This window comes from Phytophthora infestans, genomic scaffold, assembly GCF_000142945.1.
Source record: "Phytophthora infestans T30-4 supercont1.9 genomic scaffold, whole genome shotgun sequence".
In the NCBI taxonomy this organism is placed as follows: Eukaryota; Oomycota; class Peronosporomycetes; order Peronosporales; family Peronosporaceae; genus Phytophthora; species Phytophthora infestans.
In genome coordinates this window covers 3,779,276-3,800,927 of record NW_003303750.1, presented here as the reverse complement: position 1 = coordinate 3,800,927, position 21,652 = coordinate 3,779,276, and the positions used below count along the sequence as shown (strand labels likewise).

Sequence of the window (21,652 nt, the reverse complement as noted above, 5' to 3'; positions counted from 1 at the left end):
AGACTTTTTCTTTTGCGGTTTTGACTTCGACCCCGCAGTTGACTGACAACTTGTTCTGGAATTGATTGTAGCAGTTTCAGCTTCGGCGCTCTGTCGGGTGATTGTCACAAACTGGCGAACCGCATCTTTAATATCAACAGCCACAAAAAGTTAGCAACATTACAAAACAACACACAAAGCAACACAATGAAGCAACACAGCAAGCAACATACCGAGGCTGACTTGACTAGCAGGTCTTGTTTCGACAGGTGCCGTAGTTCGTGAGTGTACGCCGTCTGCGCTAGCGGTGTCTCCGTCTGCGGCATCTCCGTGTGCGGCGTCTGTCGCTACACCTGCGTCTGCTGTGGCGTCGGCAATAGCGGCTTCTCCGTCTGCGGCGTCTGCGCTAGCGGCATCTCCGTCTGCGGTGTCTCCGTCTGCAGCATCTCCGTGTGTGGCGTCTGTCGCTACATCTGCGTCTGCTGTGGCGTCGGCAATAGCGGCTTCTCCGTCTGCGGTATCTCCGTCTGCGGCGTCTCTGTCTGCGGCGTCTCCGTCTGCGGCGTCTCCGTCTGCAGTTTCTCCGTCTGCGGCGTCTGCGCCTGCGGCGTCTGCGCCTGCGTCGTAGACCTCGTCCTCGTTCACCAGACCCTCCATGTCAGCATCTTCATTCATCACATCCGCTTGGGTGGCTGACGGGTCATCGATATACATATCATCGTCCACAGGGTCCGTGGTGAACCCTTGAGCAGCGCGGACGTAGTCGACGGGCTTGTGGTATCGCAAACCAGCACGACGTTCTTTTTAACAAGCAAAATATCGTCAGGTGGCGGAAGCAGCACGAGTACCACGATGACTTGAACCCGTACCTCAATCTGTAGAGCCTTCTTCTCCTTGCGCTGGCGCTCCCTTTGCCGACATCCTCGCCGGGGCTGCGGCCTCCACTCCCGTTTAAAACGGGGGGACCGTGGGATCCGTACTTACTCGAACAAAGTAAGAAATTCGTACTTACTCGAACATAGTTATCACAGCATTTAAAATTCGGCTCTTGTGATTTTGTACGTAATATAAACCATGATAAATTACCCAGCAACCCAGAGAGTCGTAGGTTGCTCTCAGCGCTTTGTCGTGTAATCGTAGATAGGTTGCAGTAACGACTCCCCTGATCGTCGGACTCGGACGAGACAAGGAGCGTGCCATTCCCGTTTGTACTTTGAACAGGAGAAGTGCTCGACCAGCAAAAAATGCTAACGATTCGGTCTCTCGCAGCTTCGGCGCTGGCTTGCGCTTTCCTATCTGCCAACCCGTCGCTAGTCGCTGCCGACTACACGGTGAAAGCAGATGCCGCTTCGACTGTGCAGGGCACGTGGGATGGCTGGGGCACATCGCTTTGCTGGTGGGCTAACGTCTTCGGAGACCGTGCGGACATCGCTGACGCTCTGTTCACCTTGAACGAGACTGTGGCCGTGGACGGTGCTGGAGACATTCCGGGTCTTGGTTTCAACATCGCTCGTTACAACATCGGAGGCTCGAGCAGCAACGTCGTCGACGACAGCGGCACTGAGGTCGCGATGAAGACGTCGGAGAACATGCCTGCGTTCAAGTTTATGGAGAGCTTCTGGCTCGATTGGATGAGCAAGGACGCGGCTTCCACGAGTTGGAACTGGAAGGCTGACGTCAAGCAGCGTGCGATGCTCACGCTAGCCAATCAACGAGGAGCGAACCAGCTCGAAGCCTTCTCAAACTCGCCGCCCTGGTGGATGACCAACAACCGCGCAACTGCAGGCGGAGCCGACGGAAAGAAGGACAATCTGCAAGAGTGGAACCACGACGAGTTCGTCTTGTATTTGGCCACTGTAGTGAGTAAGGCCAAGTCGGATTGGGGTATTAAGTTCACGTTCGTTGAGCCCTTTAACGAGCCCTCAGAGACGTGGTGGGAGTTCCCTGGTAAACAGGAAGGATGCCACTTTTCGGTGGACACGCAACAAACCATTTTGCCACTTCTACGTAAGCAACTCGACGCTCTTGAGCTTCAGGATGTGGCTATCGCTACGTCTGACGAGAACTCGGCTACCGAGGCTTTGCATACATTGGACACTATGTCCGGCAACGCCGACGTTATGGGTTCGTTTGAAAAGGTCAACACGCACGGTTACCAGGGTCTTGAAGCCTACCGTGGCCCTGACCGTGGGGGACTAAGGGATCTCACTAACAAGCTGATGAAGAGTCTGTGGGACTCCGAGTACGGCGAGAAGGACGCCACTGGGCTCACAATGGCCGAGTCTATTGGCCTTGACATCAACGAGATGGGCGTGTCGGGCTTCGTGTACTGGCAGGCGCTAGACAGTGGCGGCTGGGGCCTCATCCAGTCCAACCCGGGCGACAAATGGATCGGCACGCCCAACCCAAAGTACTACGTGATGGCGCAGTACTCGCGTCATGTTCGTCCGGGCATGCAGATCCTCGCCTCGGACGACGCCAAGACCGTGCTGGGCTACGACTCGGCGAAGAAGCTGCTGGTCGTCGTGACTGTGAATATGGGCGACGCTCAGACCGTCACATTCGACTTGGCCAGCTTCGCAGCTGTGGCGGGGCCCATCAACGCGTGGACTACCGAGACCAGCGGCAAGGGAGCGCTCCACAAGGCGAGCACCGTGAAAGCCACAGGCAAGTCGTTCAGCGCTGCCTTCCCTGCCGGGTCGGTCATGACTTTCGAGATCGAGGGAGTCACCCTCGCAGCGTAATGATCATGTAGCAGCATCTTGTCGTTTCTTATTGATGCCATGAAGAACCATGAAGTTGTTCCTACATTTTCATGGTTGAAGTCCAACTGAGCTAATTTTAGCCAATCGCATCGCTGTATATTGATTAGCATCATTGTGCGGCTACCATGGCAAGTACTCGAAGTGTCGGAAGCGCCGTCATCAAGATGCAACTACGCAGCCGGAAGCGCGACTTTGCTTCGTCCGCCACAGTGACCAGCACTAGCAGTGCTTCAAGTACGAATACTCCGAAAAGACGAGCTGTAAAGTCGAAAGCGACGTCTATGGGGGCCAAAGCGATCGGACAGAAGGTCGAAGTTGTAGCTCCCACCAGTTCCAAGTTCCCGGTGCTCTCGGCATTCAAAGAGCGAGTGGATCACACCTCGAGCGACTCTAAAGTCTTGTTCAAGTACTCGAATTTAGTTCCGGCACGACTTATCCGTCGGTATAAACGTTTTCTAGCCGATGTCGTACTCCTGGAGGGCGAGGAAGTCGCGGATAGAATTGAGGAAGACCAAGAGGTGGTGACTGTGTACTGCCCAAACACGGGACCGATGATAGGGCTACTGGACGGACTACCGAACGCCCGCGTGCAGCTATCAAAGAGTGACGACCCCAAGCGCAAATACGCGTACACGCTCGAGATGATCCAGATTCATGTACGTACCACGGCAATAACAGTTTTTTCTTACCGTAAACTTAAATTTTGTGAATTTATTTTATAGAATGGAGAGAGGAACGTGTGGGTTGGTGTGCACTCTACGTCGGCGAATCGGATGGTAGAGCAAGCGTTGACTTCGCGGTGGTTCCCTGAGCTTGGAGCCTACGACTCGGTACGTCGTGAGGTCAATTTCGCTAAGAACAGTCGCGTGGACTTCGTGTTGACTACAAATAACGCCGACGGTACTGTCGCTCACGAGAAATATGTCGAGGTCAAGAGCGTCACTCTGGCATTGGCAGGATCCGAGGATACCTCTCGGTGCGCTGTATTCCCCGATACAGTGTCCACTCGAGCACAGAAGCACGTCACGGAGCTGACGGAATTGTTGTCTACAAAGACGAACGAGTCTAAGGAGAAGGAGGCGGCCAAAGTGAGTGGAGCTATCATCTTCCTGGTGCAGCGTGACGACTGCAACACGTTTGCGCCATCAATCCAACACGACAAGAAGTTTGCTGAACTGTGCGCAGTAGCAGCTACGCGCGGCGTCCAATTGCTGGGCTATTCATGCGCCTTGGAGCCTGATGAGGCGAATACTAATGGAGCTGTGCGACTTGTAGGACCGCTGCCATTACAGTCGAGGGATTAAGTCGTCGCATACACGAAGCTTCGAATACTCTTGAGCATCACGTCAGCCCAGCCCATCATTTCATCGTGCACTTCTTGGAGTATCAGATCGGAGAGATAAAACTCTGGTCGACGGATCTTTAAGAACGTGGCTCGTCTCATCGTGACGACCAGCTCTCCTCCTTGGTCTGTAGCGCTTCTCCTTCTACTTGCAGTCAACACAATCGCCCCGGAGGAATCTCTTCGAACACGTTCACTACTGTGAGAGGGATACAGCTCGTCTTGGTCGATGCAGTCCACGATGAAAACCCCACAAGGCTCCGAGCCAAAGCCATCGCTCTCTCCATTAAACACGTGACAAAACGAGATGGCGTTGCCCTCCACTGCGATTCCTCGGCGCGAATCGACTGTGGAAAGCCTCGTCCTCGATGGTATCGTAGTCGTCTCGAAGCACAACATGGCCGAGTTGCTCGGAGATGACGATCTCCATGTTGGTCATGAAGAACGCCAACGCATCGCACACTTGCTGGAGCGAAGCGACGCCAGGGAAGTGGATTATATCGAAGCGAACGCAGCAGAGATCTCCTTGCTCGGTCTCGAATCGATCCTCGGAGAAATGAGAAGAAAAAGGATCAACGAGGTGCGAGCGCGACATGACAAAGTCGTATCCGTCACGTAGCTTGGACTCGCGCATGGCTCGAAGGGTGTAGCGACGTTCTTTCCAGTCTTTTGTCAGACAGATTTGCGTGTAAAGTGGATGATAAGGCTGGTCCATCTACAGTGCGATGTTTAGTTTAGTTTGTCTGAGTTTTGGTTAAGAATGCAGGCCACGTACCAGACACTGTGACAAAGTGGACTGGATCTTGGCGATATGGTTCTGTTGGAGCTGCTTGGCGCACAAGAGTCCAGCTAATTTCACAGCAATCGGTCGCAGAACCGGGTCTTCGTCCACGAGAAGATGAGGAGGCAGACCTCGAGTCTTGCACACGGCTACGCCAGATTCCAATAAGCGAATTTCTCTCTCTAGCAACTCCTGTGTCATCAAGCAGCGTTCAGTATCATGCGCAACGCTGGCCTAGTATAAATTGTTAGGTTGACAACCACACCTTTTGCTCAGCACAACTCAGTTTGCGTCTCTTGCTGGACTGGAAGTCGTTGACGTCGTTGGTGTTGCGACTTGGCCAAGCCATGTTGTTTCCTCACTTCGCACGTTCAATAATGAGAGTTTGCATGCGATTGCCGGGGAACGTGGCACTGTCCAATGACGATAGAGACAGAGCAGGTACGGAACAAACCTGCTTGAAGTGGTACCAGTGCCGGCCCGGCACTCCGGCATTCGTATAATACTACAAGTCGTATTATTTTGACCCGAACGCGGTTTCCCACTCTTCGAATCGACAGAGTTGGTCGTGTCCTACAGACTTGGAGACGTTGCTCAAAGCTTCTGCAAAATCTGCCTGCACGCACACAACACTCGAGATAATTAGCCAGCAACAGAACCAGCAGGTATACTGTTCGCACCTTAGTGACAACGAGTCGCTCCGTGTCGAGTTCACGACAATCCTCGCCTGCTTCCATTTCTCGACGCATCTTGAGTAGCAGCTCGGGGGTATAGACACGTTTGACAGGCATGCGCTTGGCTAGAGAGAGCACCAAACGTTTACTCATACCTGGAACAGTACAGTGCTGGTGTAGGACTTTAAAGCGTGCTCACCTGTTTCGCAGAGGTTAGTGATATCGTCTCCGCTGTAGCCCTGTAGCAACAGCATCAAACACACACATACTCAGCTGAGTAACCAAGAAGAGAGTTATTATAAAGTTAACAAACATATACCTCCGTTTCCTCGACAAGTTTGTCCAGCTTGACATCCGACGCCAAGTCGATTCGACCCAAGTTGAGCTCAAAAAGGGCACGACGAGCTGCAGCCTCCGGTAAAGGGATGTAGACTCGCTTCGTTAGTCGTCTCCGCATGGCTTCATCTAGCTCCCACGGGAGATTCGTAGCTGCAAGAAGCATCACTTGACTGCCGTCGTGCTCGACGGTTGTGACGCCATTAATTTGAACTAGAAGCTCCGTTTTCACCCTGATCAAGCACGAGAGTCCGTTAGATGCCAGCCAGTACGAGCCAACATGTCTCCTCGCTACCTTCGACTCGCTTCGTGCTCTGTTGCAGCGCCTCTAGTCGACACGATGGCGTCGATTTCGTCCATGAAAATGATGGACGGTCCGTAGTAACGAGCCATATCAAACAAGATGCGGACCATCTTCTCCGAGTCGCCTCGATACTTTGACGACAGCGTGGAGGCTGACACGTTGAAGAACGTCGTTCCACATTCGTGTGCGACGGCCTGACACGGCGGAGAAGTGTGTGAACCTACCTGAATAACCATGCATTTTGACTAAATCAAAGTGCTGTACCTTGGCAAGAAGCGTTTTCCCTGTTCCTGGCGGCCCAAACATCAATACGCCGTTGCATGGCTTCAGCAGTCCGTCCTGCAACAAATAATAACCTTAGTAAACGCACAAAATCAGCGACTTGAACTAGCAGCTTTACTTACCGTGAACAAATGTGGCGCAATTTGTGGAAGCATCACCGTCTCCTGCAGCAGCTGCTTGGTGTGTTCAAGGCCTGCGATCTGGTCAAACGTGACGCTCTCCCCATGGTCCACGATATCTCGCTCGATCGCTTCAATAAGCTCCTGATCCACCCAGTCGTTCTCCTTTGCCAGTTCCGAGTACTTGACTTTCCCCGCGATCGTCTCTTGGTTCGACTCGGTGGTGGTTGAGCTCGCAGTGCTTTGGACACTCTCGCGTCGTTTGGACTTGAGCGAGCCTCGTCTTGTCTTGCGTTGCTTCGATTCTGTAGCTAAGGCGGACGTTCCACCTCGTTTAACTACGTTTCGACTCCTACTCTCCACTCCAACAGGCCCCAAAGACGTCTTTGATGTCGATCCAGCTGCACTTTTACGCTGCTGAGCCAATTGCCGAGCTCTACTCAACAATACCGGCGTTAAAACGTTGTCAGAACAGCCAAAGCCTCGCGATGTACGCACCTCATCACTGTCGTAGCTCGTGGTTCGCCTCGATGCATCCACAGCGGCACGTGTCTCTCTCTAGTTGGCTGGACACTCGGTCGACGTGCAGGCTGAGGCTTTTCCCATTGCTTCTTGGCCACATTTTGCTCCGTGATGGCATGTTCTTCCTGTTTTCGCTTTGCTCGCCGTGCTTTTGCGACTTTACCGCGTCTCTGTGTGTCCTGCACCTTGTTGGCAGCGAGTTTTAGACTCTGCAACGTGCTGCGATACTCGAGGATAGTGCGGTATTCGCCCTGCAAGTCCCGCAAGAACGTTTGCGCCTCTACGTCTGCGCCCAGCTGCATCTCCAGCGTCTGGCGCGCAGCTCGGAACGCGGAAATACCCTGGTCATAGTCTCCTAGCAGACACAGCTCTCGAGCCCGCAGCAGCGCGTACTGCGCGCTACTGGTGTCAGCGACCTTCATTCCTGATTTTGAGCAGGTTCAAGATGTTTTTGGCGCGACTGAATACGATTGGATGAAAAAAGAAGTAGCATTGTGTTTTCTACACCACGCGGTCCCATGCCGACACGTAGCGCAGTCACTCGCCAACTCTCAACGTTGTACGCTTTGCCGTCCTAGAGACACACAGACACTTAGATACTAGCGGACAGGATGCTGACGGACCTTCAGATCGTGGCCATTGCGGTGACGGGCGTGACGCTAGTGCTGATGATTATGGCAGCGCGTGTGATGCTGCCCAAGAAGACGGACGAGGTGGACGAGTCGTTGCAGGCCATGATCAATGGCTTCGACTTTGCATTGCCGGACGAGGTGGAGGAGTACCGCAAGGGCAAGGAGGAGCACCCGGAGGATACGGACAAATGCTTCCAGTTGCTGTTCCGCCGCGCTGTGGCCGACATTCCGCTAATTCGCAAGATCCAGTCGGAGAGCTCGGGCATCCAGCGCCTGAAGAAGAACGACATCCTCAAGGACGGCTCTTTCCTCAGCTATAAACTGGCGGAGGAAATGATTAATGACGAGATCAATGAGGTCCGCAGAGAAGCTGAGGAGCTCAAGCCTGGTATGTAGCTGTTATATTTGCGTTATTGTGGTTTAAAAATTGTGTTACTAAACTGGTTTCTATTGCTACTCGATGCAGGTGAGGGCTGGCCCGACAAAATCTTCCCTCAGGCCGTGCAGTTTATGAACCATATTGCTGAGCAGCAAATGGCGGCACAGCGTAAGGCGGCAGAGGCACAGATGAAGGCCACGCAGGCAGCGCGTGCTAAGGCCATGGCACAAGCAGAGGCTGCTGAGACTGCCGTTAAGAACATTGAGGCACAAGTAGCGGCTAAGGAGAGCGAGGAGGAGACGCTGCGGAAGAGAAAGTAGACGACTGCGGGCGCCTCTGCCTTCACCCGTAAATGCCTCTTTTTGGACCGCATTTTGTGAGATAGACAGTTTCGTTTGATCAAATTTGTGTCGTTTACTCTTTTTGTAGTAAGTTTACCGGTATTCATGTGTCTTTGGTTGCCATGGATGCTGCAGCCTGCAGAGCATGGTCGACGCTGACGATATGCGCCAATGTAGCTGCTTGGAGCTCTTTTACAGCAGCTAGAGACAAAGCCAACGATGGATCTGCGTGAGCTTCCTTCTCCTTAGTGGCAGGTTTCACCTTGTTGTATACTTCGAGCTCGCTGTTCATCCCGCAGCGCACGTTAATGCGTCGCAGCTCTCGAGCAACAATCGCCTGCGCTTCTTGCCGTTTCTCGTGACGTTGCATACGTTCTTCTTGAGATGCAAAAGCCCAGTCGCCGAATTCCAGAGCTTGGTAGATGTAGGTGCGATGTCGTAGTGGAGCTGATGCTAACGTGGTTTGGCCGGTGCTGCCGTCCGGGAAGAAAAAAGAGCAACTCTCGCCGTTGCGTTCCACTTGGAGGATGGTGCGATCAGCGAATGCGACTCGAATACGACCGCCACGATACGCACGGAAGCGACCGAGCTCGTTTTCGACTTCTTCTATCAGTTCTACTTTATCAGATTTCGAAGGCGACGAGGAGTTTTGGGTCAGCAACGGAGAAGGATACTTGAAAGCTTGAAGCACGTAGTCAATGTGTTGGCATAATGAAGCCACAGAGCTGCTGGAGCTCTTTGTTTCAATGGTGGTGGAAGGTGGGATCGTTTCGCGTGTGAATCGATGTTGAAGTCTTCCCGTCTCGTCATACCATGTGAAAAACCCATCGCATCCAGTTAAGAGAAAACCTTCGTTGTCCAATTGCACCTAGCAATAGGGGGGAAAGTTTAATAAAAAGTGATGAAACGAACCACTTTCAAAGCGACCGTACCACAATTTCCGGTAGCTGACCAGGTTCTCTGTGCGATACAAACACCGTCGTATCATCTCCAACCACCTCCGCCACGACACGTTGGTACAACAACTTGGAAGGTAGCGTAGCAATCCGAAGTATCTCCGCTAACGGCAAACAACTCTCGCTATCTCCATCCACCTGCACTCCATCATTACTCGTAGCAATGACCGAGAATGCCGGACGTGCAGCGAACGCGCCGTTCCTCGGTAACTGAGATACCACGGGACTGTCATCACTTTCCCCATTGTACTCGATTTCCGCCTCTCTGTCCTTATCCCATGCAGATTTGGCTGCCAATAGAACGCCCACCGGGAACGCGAAATCTTCGGGCGTCTGCCTCGCTGGAAACGACCGACACAGTGTTGCATAGTGCGCATGGCTGCACTCCTCCATGTCATCATCTGATACTTTCACCTCCACCACGTAATAGACTTTTATGAGTTTCCCACTGGTATGTAGGCGGACTTTAGCGGCTCCCTCTATCGATTGCATTTCAAAGCACTTGTCCTGGTCGTTGAATAATCTAGAGACCTTCGTGTTTCCTTCTGAGCGCGGCCATCTTGCTCGCGGCGCACAAATTCGACGCAGACGCCTTACATTCTTCGAATCCATCAGGCGTAGATGCACATACGGCGCGTGGTCCGTGAATTTGTTGCGCAGATTGAGGGTATCGAGCACCAAAGGCCGATGACTCGAGAGGGCAGTGGGCGTTAGATGCCGAGTCCGCGTTCCATCCGGCTGGATGTACGAGTACGTGTGGCCTGAGGGTTCAATTACAACCGTGTGCGTCTCGTGCGAGTTGCGCTGGTAGCTGCCGATGGCGGAACCGTCAGCCAGCACGACACAGCGGCGGCGCTTTGCTCCATGCAGCATGTTTATTGTTTCCAGCGGTATTACCGGACTGAAATCGATATCTAAATTGATTTGGTAAGGTATTCTGAAAGAAAGGACAGTATTTGGTCCTTTTCTCATTTCAAAGTACCGGTGAAAGGAAGGAAGACCTTAATACCGGTTTTAAGACCCAGTTTCTGAAGAAAAACTACATGTAATTAGAATAATGGACACATAATTTCAATAAAAGATGGAATTTCTTACTTCAAGCAACATAATTCGTTGATTATTAATAGCATGAAAACGTTCGTGAATGGGAAGATCTGGCAATGGGCAGAGACCACCACCTCCGTCGTTGGAGCGTTCGCACAGTGGATGACAGTGTCGGACGATGGTCTCATTGTGTCCGTGGGCTCCGGAGCTCCCCCTCCTGCTGACGAGACAGAGGATCTCCATGGTGCGCTGGTGCTGCCGGGACTTCATGACTCGCACATTCACGTCGCCATGTTGGGGGAGAGCGCCGAGTGGCTCGATCTATCGGGTTGCACGTCCTATGAAAACTTCACAGAGCGTCTTAAGAGATACGACTCTCAGTACCCCGACAAGGCCTGGGTTATAGGCATCGGCTGGGCACAGGACGAGCTCTCGAGTGACGCTCGATACCCAAGTCGACACGACATCGACGCCGTGATCAGAGACCGACCCGTCATTTTACATCGCGCGTGTTGGCACATTGCAGTGGTGAATACAAAGGCACTTGAGATTGCGGGGGTGGATTTGGACGCCAAGAGTCATGATGTGGAACACGGAGCGATCGACGTGGACGAGAAGGGGGCGACAGGCGTATTGAGAGAAGATGTAAGGAGTATGAAGAGAGAGTTTTGCAAACTGGGTGATGCCAATGCTATGTGGTGGTTGAGTGCAGGCGGTGCAGATTGTGGAGAAGCACGCGAACGAGCCGTCTCTGGGTACGACGACGTTGACCTCCTGTGTGGCTGTCATGCCTTCTCTCACGGCCTCGTGTTGATGACATTTAGACCTTCGTGTCAAGTATTTAAAGAACGCGTTTGAGAGATGTGTGCGGGCGGGTTTGACTGCTGTGCACACGAACGACGAGGATGCGTGGCAGGTGTATACTAAGCTCCAATCGGAGAAAAGGTTGCCAGTTCGAGTGTACCTGACGCCATCAGCTTACGAACTGGGCAAGCCCTCGACACCCAAACCAGGAGCTTGCGAGGGACTTGTGTCGTGCCACCGCATGAAGATTTTCAGTGACGGGAGTCTTGGAGCGGTACGACGTGTATACACAATATATTGTGTATACATTTAGAGCCTACCAGCTAATGCGTATAGCTTCGTTCAGGAAACAGCGGCACTGCGTGCTCCATACAAAGGCACGAGTAATAGGGGGATTCTCATGAACTCTGATCAAGATCTGATCAAGAAGATTAGTGACGCCAGTTCTGCTGGGTATCGCGTCGAAATCCACGCCATCGGTACGTTCGTTAGCAATTACATCTGCATATTATTGTAAATTATTTCTGACATGTGAGAGCGCCAGGCGACCGAGCGGCGGAGCAAGTACTGATGGCTCTTAAGGCAGCCAACGTGGGTCCGGAGAAGCGTCCGATCCTCACGCATTGTCAGATTCTAGGTGCAGATCTGATCGCCCAAATGCGAGAGCAAGGCGTCATCGGCAACATCCAGCCGTCGTTTACCGTGACCGACGCATTGTACGTCCGCAAACGTCTGCAGGATGACGTTATCCCGTTCTCGTACTGTTGGAAGCGCATGCTGGACAGTGGCGTCGCTTGTGCTGGAGGAAGCGATGCCCCCATCGAGACCTGCAATCCCTTCCAAGGTATCTACGACGCTATCTATCGCCACAAACCCAATCGACCCGAGGAGGTTTTCTTACCGGAGGAGCAGCTGTCGTTCAACGAAGCTCTTGCGCTCTACACGAGAGGTGGTGCTTTCGCAGCGATGGAAGAGAATGCTCTTGGCCAGCTCTCACCAGGTTTCCAAGCCGACTTTGTGGTTCTTCGCTACGATGTGAGTGAAAACCATGCGGCACTTGTGATGTCCGATCTTGTGGAGAGTGTTTGGGTGAATGGAAAGCAGACGTACCAGTATGAGGCCTCGTCAGCTGCGCTGAAGGGCGCAGAACATGACCTAAGCAACAGCCTACTGCCGGGTAAGAATGGTCCCTTACGCGTGTGTCGATGCTGTAGGTGATAGTCAGATAAAACATTCACCACAGTGGACACGCAATGAACAGGGAAAAAATCAGCACCAAATGTTCTAAACGCATTTTCTCAAAACTTCGTTTACAGTTAAGTTCGACTGAGCACCTCGTCCCATTCAACTCCACTGTAATATTATTGAAAATTACGATTTTGTTTTGCGCCATCTCAAAAAATTACGCTACAAGTCAGTGACGGCAAGGTTGGCGTCGTGTGTTGGCACTGCTGAGCGCATTAATCTAGCGCCACAGGCAGCAGGTTTATTAGACGCACGATGTGGATAAGGAGATCGGTAGAGAACAAGAACAAATGTCTTGATTTCGCTCTATCAACGTTAAACAGCTGCAAGCGTTTGCAGTTTTCCATCTCGATCGCCTTTGTCTGTGCCACAGTGAAATACTAGAGCAAATACTTCGCCTACTGCTTTTCTAGAACCTGATCGAAAAAGTTATTTGGCTCCACAGAGGGTAAGGTGGCAAGAAACGTACTTAAGTGGGAAAATGTCATAAAATATCATGTAGTATCTAATATTTTTATAATTTCCGAGTTAATATTCTAATATTATGTTAGCTTTTATAAAAATGAGTTACTATTGCTATTTTATATCGAGAATAGTACTATTACTATCAAAAAGATCATATGATATTTGGCTACCATTAGCCCCTGGTCGGCACCTAAAATATGTAAGGTACCAAAAATAGTAGCTTGCCCGGACTAAACTTTAGTCCGGCACAATAATCCACCAACAAGTTTGTTGTGGGCCGCAATCATGTAAAAACACAAAAAGACAGTAATCCATGTCAAACATAGTATTGCCTGTCATCCTTATCATTTTCAAACCTTTTACATAGACTTTTATAAAACAGAACGCTATAAATAAGGCTTATTCATCTTGAAGGGGGACACGCACCAATGCGGTCAGTGCGGAATTCGACACGGAAACGTCAAGTGCAGGCTTTCCTGCCAGGATCTCTCCACCGTCCGCGCACAGTCCGTATAGAGTCCTCTTCCTGCTCGACGTTATACAGTATACCACAGGTTTGTCCATGAATTTAGCTGAACTCTATCAAGTGCTGAGTATCTTTGCGTGTAGTTCTTGGAGATCAAGGCACTGAATCAAGATGGCTCCTACACGGCAGCAGAAACATAAGAAGACACTGCCTTTTGGGCAACAGGGGGAGACACACCGAGTCTCTCTTACACGTTTCCAACAAGGAGAGGACGACACAGGTACTGGATACCATTATCAAATTGCTGCTATGGTATCGTGGCTGGAAATTTCTGCCAATTTCAACATCATAGCAGGGAACTCGACAAGTGGAAAAAAAATGGCGCATGGTGGAGGCACAACCAAGATCGCTGGGTTCCGCAGCATGGCCGAGTTCGTGCACACCGCTACGGTGGATTACATGAGAGCGGAACTATTTTTTGACCCAAAGCTTGCCGCTGCGTGGGAGGCGAAGCAGTGCCAAAGTCGCTGGAACTCCATCTTTCGTCGCTATCGTGCGGCACGGTACAAACTGGATAACCAGACGGGGTTTGGGCTCACAGAAGAGATGGTTGCAAAGGGAATGACGGTCGATGATCTTGCAGAGGAAAGTTGCCCATGCTTTCATCGAATTGATGCGCTCTTCGGCGCAAAGTCTAATGTCGCACCCCCTTCAGAGATGAGCGAGCCATCGTACGACGACGCTGATTGGTTTCCCGTGCGAGAAAATATCTCTGACAAAACAAATATCGATCGGTGTAACAGCATGACTTCTAGTCAGAATAGTACCGTGAATGATGCCGGCTACGACCAGGAGAATGTGAGCCCAAACGCTCAGAAGAGTGCGGCATACCGACCACTAAATTTGATAAACACCACAGAACAGGATCACACTTCTCAACAGCCTACTATGGCCACGATAGCGAAGCCAACTGCAAAGAAGTCCACTCCGGCAACGAAGACTTTCAAAAGCGCCGCAAAAACGAAGGCAACCACGGCTGCAGAGACAAAAGGAGTCGACAAAGCCATGTGCTACAAGCGCAAGGACTTCGGTAGCGTTTACACAGAGGCATCCAAGAAGCGCCAAGCCTTTAACGAGAAGAAACTTAAGGTGCAGATGCAATGGAAAGAGAAAATGCTGGTGGAGGAGCGTCTTGAAAAAAATATGAGCGAGAAGCACGAGTGAAGGAGTTGGAAAAACAAACTGAAATTCAGCAAGTTCAATCCCGACAGACCATGGCTCTTGAGCTTCTCAAAACTGGAAAATCACTCGATGAAGTGCAGACGATTGTTGCAGCTTTCTTTCCTGACACAACTTCAACAAACAAGACCAATGCTACAGCCTCCCGAAACGACTGAAAGGAACCCTGCGTTTTCATTCTTCCAGCAGTGTTAGCATCCGGAATACCAAAGAGCTAGCACTTAATAATTTCCTAAAACTCGGCGCTTAATCATTTCCCGTTTGTTTTCAGCATTTCGTGATGCTGGCGGTGTGTCAATGCAACACCCATCGTCATCTTCATCGTCACTTTCACCTTCAGCAGCGGAAAAGTCCTCGCGATCCTCCTCTGTCCATGGGTCCTTCATTTGCAGTGTAACGTTGTGAAGCAGTACACATAACAAGATGTGGTTGTTGACTTTGGCAAAGTCTTCTGCGACCTTAATCTGCGTCCGCACTCCATACAGAGAAGCCCATCGGTTCTTCAGTGCCCCAATGCAGTTCTCGTTTACCACTCGTGCACTGGACACAATCGTATTGAACCGCGCGTTGTCGAACTGTGCGGCCCGAGGCATCTTGTATGGTGTAATAAGGCGCTCAGATAAGGCATAGCCGCTGTCACCAATCAGATATTCACCGATGGAAAAATATCGCTCCGAATTCTGGCTGACTTGAGTGTGAGAAAACACCAAGGCGTCGCCGCACGACCCTGGCCAGCCCGTGTGTGCATACAGGATGCGCTGGTCTTCATCGCAGAAGATCTGAACATTCAGTCCATAGCGCTTTTTTCGTGTGAAAAAAAGATGACCATCAACGTGGGGCTTCTGTGAAAAATTTACGTAAGCTCCATCGACGAATCCGATAGCACCACTTAGGCCGTATCGCGCACTATGGAAAGCAGAAGAGGTTGTTCGCTTTGTTGCAGAAGGCCACGCTACAAAGCGGGAGTAGAAACGAAGTAGAGATTTTCGAGCCCGTTGAACGAACTCCGATATAGTCCCAGCTCCGAACCCGTACGAGCGAGCAAGTCTCCCACATGTATTTCCATTTCCAAATGTTCCACACCATTCCAACGTAACAGCAAGCTGAATGGCGATGTCAGTCTGTGGGTTTTCACTGCCGTTGTAAAAGATCGGGTCGTCCACGATAAGGCTAAGAAGGTAGTCGAATGTTGCAGGATCTACACGAACCGACTGGCGAAACTCTTTTTCACGATGCTCAAAGAGATTGTATCGATGTGCCGTCGATCGCGGTATCTTTTGGCGAGACTCCATGTATCGTGTCTGGGTAACACCAGTATATAGGTCTGCTAGCTCATCGACTTCTTTATCGCTCTCACTAGATCTGCCATCTTGTGGGCTGCCCTCGCGTCCGAATGGTTCATTAAATCACTGTCGCTGTCTTCTAGCTCTGCCAGCAAAGCTTCCTGGAACAGGGCACTTGATATGGCACTGACAATCTTACTTTTCTCCGTTTCAGGCATATCTTCTGACGCTCCGGCTACTACAGCATCCACTACAGTCCAGATCCTCGATTCTATAACCTCCACTTGGTGGTAGTGGTGTCTACACAAACTCATTCACGTCTGTATCAGTAGTAAGTTAAAACAAAGCTCATTCATGACAATTGATGCTATTACCAAGGTCACGTGATGCTGTGACCCGTGTGACGGGCCGTCCGACGGCCTGGGGTTGGAGAAAGAAGGAACTTCTGCTGCTAGCTCTCGCGAAGCTTGTACTCTTCCTCTTTCTTTAACGTGGGTCAGCGGTCACCGTCAAATACAAAACTTGCAGCTTGAGGGAAATCGAGGTGTCAGAGTTGGCCAATCATTTTTCAGCTTCCTGTCAAAGTCATTTTTTGCGAGATTTTTGAGCGAAAAATATGATGTCTGAAACCCCCTACTAGGGTAACACCAGTATATAGGTCTGCTAGCTCATCGACTTCTTTATCGCTCTCACTAGATCTGCCATCTTGTGGGCTGCCCTCTGCGTCCGAATGGTTCATTAAATCACTGTCGCTGTCTTCTAGCTCTGCCAGCAAAGCTTCCTGGAACAGGGCACTTGATATGGCACTGACAATCTTACTTTTCTCCGTTTCAGGCATATCTTCTGACGCTCCGGCTACTACAGCATCCACTACAGTCCAGATCCTCGATTCTGTAACCTCCACTTGGTGGTAGTGGTGTCTACACAAACTCATTCACGTCTGTATCAGTAGTAAGTTAAAACAAAGCTCATTCATGACAATTGATGCTATTACCAAGGTCACGTGATGCTGTGACCCGTGTGACGGGCCGTCCGACGGCCTGGGGTTGGAGAAAGAAGGAACTTCTGCTGCTAGCTCTCGCGAAGCTTGTACTCTTCCTCTTTCTTTAACGTGGGTCAGCGGTCACCGTCAAATACAAAACTTGCAGCTTGAGGGAAATCGAGGTGTCAGAGTTGGCCAATCATTTTTCAGCTTCCTGTCAAAGTCATTTTTTGCGAGATTTTTGAGCGAAAAATATGATGTCTGAAACCCCCTAGTTAAACATGAAATACAAAAAATGTCTAAAACGTTTTTCATTGATTAGTCCAGCTGAGCAGAAATCCGTAGTGAAAATTGCTACCTAGGTGTCCGACACGAGGCTTGAATTATACACGCCATCGTAGGCGTCGTCTGTGCCAAAGTAGCTGGACAGATAGTACTCTGGCGTGGCCAGATCGAACGCTGGCATTTCCATCACACACGATTTATCCAAGCGCTCGAGGTCTCCTCCTACACGCACATACGATGCCAGCACCTTCATTCCGCAAGTTTCGCTCCACGGATCACCTGCAACCATCCGAGTCGAAACGACAGTGTCGTGTGTTGCGAACTCGAAGGCTATCAACTCCTTCTCTCCCCGAAGTGCGTCAAATAAGTACTCGGCGTATTTGTTGGGTGTCTGGGGATCCAGTTTGCCACTCATCAGCAGCACACTCGCTTGTTTTGGGATTGTAGCTGTCTTGTTCCAGTACTGATCACGCTTGTACACGATGCCGTTGGAGTCGTATGTGCTCACGTCCATCTCTTCACACGAAGGCGACTCCTCTTTCGAGAAGGCACAGTATTGAGGTCCAATAAGGTAAAACCCAGTACCCGTTTTCACTCTTGTAAAGCGATCTTTTAGTTCTGGCAGTGGTGACTCCATCATTTCAGAGAACACAATCAGACTATAGAGAAGGCTCGAGTCGAGCGCGCTGTCTTGCGTTTTAGTATTCACGAATGTGATGATAGCCGTGAAGAATTGATTCAGAACATCCATGTCATCAGGAGCACAACGCGCAAGGCGATAAACTAGTGGTGGGATGAGCGTCCTTATGTACGAGTCTGTCAACGCGTTGCCGAGTGCAGTGCGGAGACGGAAAGACGGTGACTCGTCGTTCCCCGTGCTGTTGACCAACGCAGCACATGCTGAGTATGGATCGTCGTCAAACTGCTGAATTAGATCCTGAAGAGTGCTGTTGAGACCTTTAGCATCGAAGCGGGACTTGCAATTGCTGTCGCTCTCACAAAGTGACAAGAAATCGTCACCTACCTCGCCGAAGTTGCTGTCCCATCTTGATAAATAGTAGAGCTCAGGCGCTCCAGAAGTTGTAGCGATGCCATCCAGCACGTATCCAGTTATCCAGGAGCAAGATGCATGAGTCTTTCTGTAAACATTGTGCCGTAGCTCACGCCATACACAATGGTATCAGCCCCGTTTGTAAATTTGGCGATAAAAGTCGCGATATCCGTTGCAGCTGTCGTCACGGAGAAGGACGCAAGGTCGCCGTATTTGCTCTGCAAGTCTTTGGCGCATGCAGGTACTTCCGACGGGTCAACTGTACTGTTCCAAGGGGAACCTGTGGAGGTAACCTGGGCCGCAACGCAATCAAGCAGGGTGCTGCGTCCCGTGCCGCGATGATCCGTCGTATACACGTTAACCATACCATCCAGCTCCGCGTGCAGGGTCACCATATCCGTCTCCACTACAGGCAACACGAATCAGATATCGCCACATCACCAAAATCAGTAACGCGTCAGCTAATGCAGTCAAAATGGAGTTATACTTACAACCCGCGGAAGATGAACCCGGGCCACCTTGAAGCATCCATACATTGGCTGCAGTGGCGGGGTTGGCTGCAGGTAAACGCTTAACAAAGACGTCGACTTTCGAGTTGACACCCTGAGGAGTTTCGCAAATTCCAGGATGCACTGTACACAGCGCATTCAGCGTCTAGACCCGTCGAGCTACCTTCATCCGAGAATGTGTACTCAGAACACGGGTACCAGCCATTCAGGGCACTTTTTGAGATAGTTTTAGAGGCGCTGAAGGCTTGCGTGGTGACCAATGCCCATGCGATAGCGTAGCGAAGCTGCATCTTGCTTGTGAAGACTTGAGGGATAGACACTTATTCGTTGCCGACGAATTAGGAAATGGGATCCTGGTTCCGCAAGCTCAGTGAGGAACATACAGATAGCTGGCGGTGCATTGCCGTCATTAGAACACATATCGCTTGATCCTTTAGAAGACAATCGCCGACGTCTAGTGGCAACAATTATTAATACAAGTGTACATGTAGCTGGTGAATTACCATCTCTGCAAATGCTCGGTTCGCCATATGCTGTTGCTCTTGCTAAATCGCTCTTTTGATTACAATTGCTAATGATTACTCAGGACCAGGCATGCTTCAATATTATTGAAGCATGCGTACGGCAATTTATACTAGGAGCAAATAAAGATGAGGTTTGCACTTCGGGTATTTTGCGATGATTCTAATTTCCAAATATGACCCGGTTTCTTTCGCATCAGTTATACATACTGTACTTATATTGAAACAAAACAGAGAAATGATTACACACCTATGTCCATTTACTGCGGTTACCGCTACCGTTACGGTAGACGTCTACATGTACAGTAGATGAACATAGAGCTTTAGGAACACCACCGTTACCGTTTCGGTAGACGTCTACATGTACAGTAGATGAGCATAGAGCTTTAGTGTAAAAGGAACTTTTGGTCCTATTTTTTGTCCTTTAATGTCAAGGACACATGTATCGCAAAAAGGTCAAGCTTGGCAGCACACTTTAAGAGCTTCCCTCGTGGCTAGCATTACCAGCTTCAGACTTCACCAAATTGGCATCGGCACAAGTTACTGTACAAGGCTTTGCTTGTAGACCACAAAGTCTCCAGCCTGAACAAAGATCGGCATCGTCCACCTCATTAAAAGTTTACTCCACTTCTTGCTTCTGCCCTGTTCGTTCCTTTTCTGACGCTTCCACAGCTTTAACATTGGCCATTGCACCTTCGATAAGCTCCACATACTCACTTGACAGCGAGGACACGCGGGCGAGACTCAAGGCGCGTTGCAGCGTATTCCCGGCTTCACTCCAGCGTTTGTTCGCCAATAAGAGCTGCGAGTAGTTGAAAAGCACTCCGGGCATCTCCCTATCGAGTGCCGCGACGTCAATCGCCTCACTCCTCGGTACCTTTGACAGCTCTCGCCGTCCTCGGTTCTGGTCGTACGTACTAATCGCTTGCTTGAAATATCTCTCCGCTGTATTGACGTGGCCTCTAATGGGGAAGATCCACGAGCAAGTGAGCGATCAGCTTCCCTACATGCAGGACGACCGAGCTTTACGCGGACGCACCTGTTCTCGTAGGACTGTGCAATACGGTCCAGTGTGACCACCCGATTCCGCTCCCTCGTGGCGACGTTCATCTCGCTCAAATTGTGCTCCAGCGCGTCGAGGTAGTAGTTTGTTGCGGGTGTATCTTTGTCCAACGATTCATACTGCGCAGCAATAGAGAACGCCAGCTCGAACAAGTGTCGGTCTGTCGGAATGTCATCCGCAATTAGTCTCCCTCGCCTTTTAGATACGTCGAGAGAAGTACGCACCGTGCGGGTTAGTGCCCCTGATGACGTCGTAAGCGTGCAGACAATGCCTAAGTGCCTGCTTTGGATCTCCCTACAGGGATCCACAATTATCAAAGATGATGATATCATTATCTACCAGAGACATAACTTCCAAAGGCCCCACCTGCTTGGCACTCTGCTCCGCTTGCTTGACCAGCCGCTCAACTTGCTTCACTGGAGAACTTTTTCGGTTCTTCACAGCACAAAACTTTCAATACCTAGTCGTCTTCATTATCATTTGTCTAGTCGAGCTTTACCTGGTAGAAGTGAACGCCCGTGGTCCCAGCCGCCACCATGAAGGCCAACAGAGCCAGCTCCTTCTTCGCCCAGCGCTTAAAATCCGACTTGATAGCTTCGTCGGAGCCCCTTGCTGCATTCGCAAAGGTTCGAGAAACGAAAAGCTTGCAGGAAGTCGTAGAGGAGGTGACGCCAGTCCGCCGCAGTAATGTACGCGTTAACCGTGCCGCCATCACTTTAGGCGTTGGTCTAAGTACAAGACTGAGAGAAATATAAGCATTTTGATTGGCTATCCACAATTGGTACATAGTACCGTTTTTGTTTTAACCCATGTTGGAAGTTCCAACATGAGTCTTTGTTTATGTTGGAACGCTCAACATTATGTTGACAGCATAGGAGATATTGTGACTTGAGGTTTGTATTGCACATCTGTCATTTATCCTCTTTAAATGAATTTTTGATTAATTTTTGTGAGTAAAAAAAACAAATGCACAGGTTTGGGGCTGCTTTTGCTGCGGATCGGATCAGCATGATAAAAAAGGGTAAGGACTCACCCATCATCGATGTGTGGGCCACACAGTGTGGCCGACAGCCACCAAATTCACTCATTCTCGAAAAAGACGTTAGAGTAAGAAGATGGTGGGACCTGTCGGCAAGACGCCACGGCACAAACTCACGGCCAGGGAACGACAACTGTGCCTGGACCTTCGGCGTCGAGATCGACGTGTACGTCGCGAGGAGTCAAAGGAGGAAGCAAAGGAGGAAGCGGCACCGAAGAAGACCGGCGCGCCTGTGAAGAAGAAG

General features: G+C 50.6%; 8 protein-coding genes across 8 annotated transcripts; 4 read left to right on the top strand and 4 right to left on the bottom strand.

The window, feature by feature from the left end:
- Nucleotides 1-1,147: 1,147 nt before the first annotated feature.
- Nucleotides 1,148-2,787, top strand: PITG_06134 (uncharacterized protein; the record flags this gene model as incomplete). Its single annotated transcript, XM_002998268.1, has 1 exon — nucleotides 1,148-2,787. The coding sequence occupies one exon, from the start codon at nucleotides 1,224-1,226 to the stop codon at nucleotides 2,721-2,723; it is 1,500 nt and encodes a 499-aa protein (XP_002998314.1).
- Nucleotides 2,788-2,869: 82 nt separating this feature from the next.
- Nucleotides 2,870-4,048, top strand: PITG_06133 (sugar fermentation stimulation protein; the record flags this gene model as incomplete). The annotated part of the gene is made up of 4 exons (XM_002998267.1): nucleotides 2,870-3,211; nucleotides 3,263-3,400; nucleotides 3,467-3,789; nucleotides 3,838-4,048. The coding sequence occupies 4 exons, from the start codon at nucleotides 2,870-2,872 to the stop codon at nucleotides 4,046-4,048; spliced, it is 1,014 nt and encodes a 337-aa protein (XP_002998313.1).
- Nucleotides 4,049-4,372: 324 nt separating this feature from the next.
- On the bottom strand, nucleotides 4,373-7,526 carry PITG_06132 (katanin p60 ATPase-containing subunit, putative; the record flags this gene model as incomplete). Its single annotated transcript, XM_002998266.1, has 11 exons — nucleotides 4,373-4,801; nucleotides 4,862-5,016; nucleotides 5,237-5,372; nucleotides 5,445-5,483; nucleotides 5,548-5,696; nucleotides 5,741-5,780; nucleotides 5,861-6,110; nucleotides 6,173-6,405; nucleotides 6,446-6,520; nucleotides 6,586-7,018; nucleotides 7,081-7,526. 11 exons carry the CDS (start codon nucleotides 7,524-7,526, stop codon nucleotides 4,373-4,375), a joined length of 2,385 nt encoding a protein of 794 aa, XP_002998312.1.
- A 130-nt stretch (nucleotides 7,527-7,656) lies between these two features.
- Nucleotides 7,657-8,539, top strand: PITG_06131 (uncharacterized protein; the record flags this gene model as incomplete). Its single annotated transcript, XM_002998265.1, has 2 exons — nucleotides 7,657-8,124; nucleotides 8,203-8,539. The coding sequence occupies 2 exons, from the start codon at nucleotides 7,716-7,718 to the stop codon at nucleotides 8,433-8,435; spliced, it is 642 nt and encodes a 213-aa protein (XP_002998311.1).
- A 20-nt stretch (nucleotides 8,540-8,559) lies between these two features.
- PITG_06130 (uncharacterized protein) lies at nucleotides 8,560-10,285 on the bottom strand (the record flags this gene model as incomplete). Its single annotated transcript, XM_002998264.1, has 4 exons — nucleotides 8,560-8,643; nucleotides 8,719-9,045; nucleotides 9,148-9,324; nucleotides 9,428-10,285. The coding sequence occupies 4 exons, from the start codon at nucleotides 10,283-10,285 to the stop codon at nucleotides 8,560-8,562; spliced, it is 1,446 nt and encodes a 481-aa protein (XP_002998310.1).
- Nucleotides 10,286-10,540: 255 nt separating this feature from the next.
- On the top strand, nucleotides 10,541-12,478 carry PITG_06129 (uncharacterized protein; the record flags this gene model as incomplete). The annotated part of the gene is made up of 6 exons (XM_002998263.1): nucleotides 10,541-11,101; nucleotides 11,169-11,211; nucleotides 11,281-11,534; nucleotides 11,607-11,739; nucleotides 11,805-12,372; nucleotides 12,421-12,478. 6 exons carry the CDS (start codon nucleotides 10,541-10,543, stop codon nucleotides 12,476-12,478), a joined length of 1,617 nt encoding a protein of 538 aa, XP_002998309.1.
- Nucleotides 12,479-18,245: 5,767 nt separating this feature from the next.
- PITG_06128 (uncharacterized protein) lies at nucleotides 18,246-18,671 on the bottom strand (the record flags this gene model as incomplete). The annotated part of the gene is made up of 2 exons (XM_002998262.1): nucleotides 18,246-18,249; nucleotides 18,373-18,671. 2 exons carry the CDS (start codon nucleotides 18,669-18,671, stop codon nucleotides 18,246-18,248), a joined length of 303 nt encoding a protein of 100 aa, XP_002998308.1.
- Nucleotides 18,672-19,925: 1,254 nt separating this feature from the next.
- PITG_06127 (uncharacterized protein) lies at nucleotides 19,926-21,091 on the bottom strand (the record flags this gene model as incomplete). The annotated part of the gene is made up of 5 exons (XM_002998261.1): nucleotides 19,926-20,268; nucleotides 20,346-20,529; nucleotides 20,594-20,663; nucleotides 20,736-20,804; nucleotides 20,869-21,091. 5 exons carry the CDS (start codon nucleotides 21,079-21,081, stop codon nucleotides 19,926-19,928), a joined length of 879 nt encoding a protein of 292 aa, XP_002998307.1.
- Between the last annotated feature and the right edge of the window lie 561 nt (nucleotides 21,092-21,652).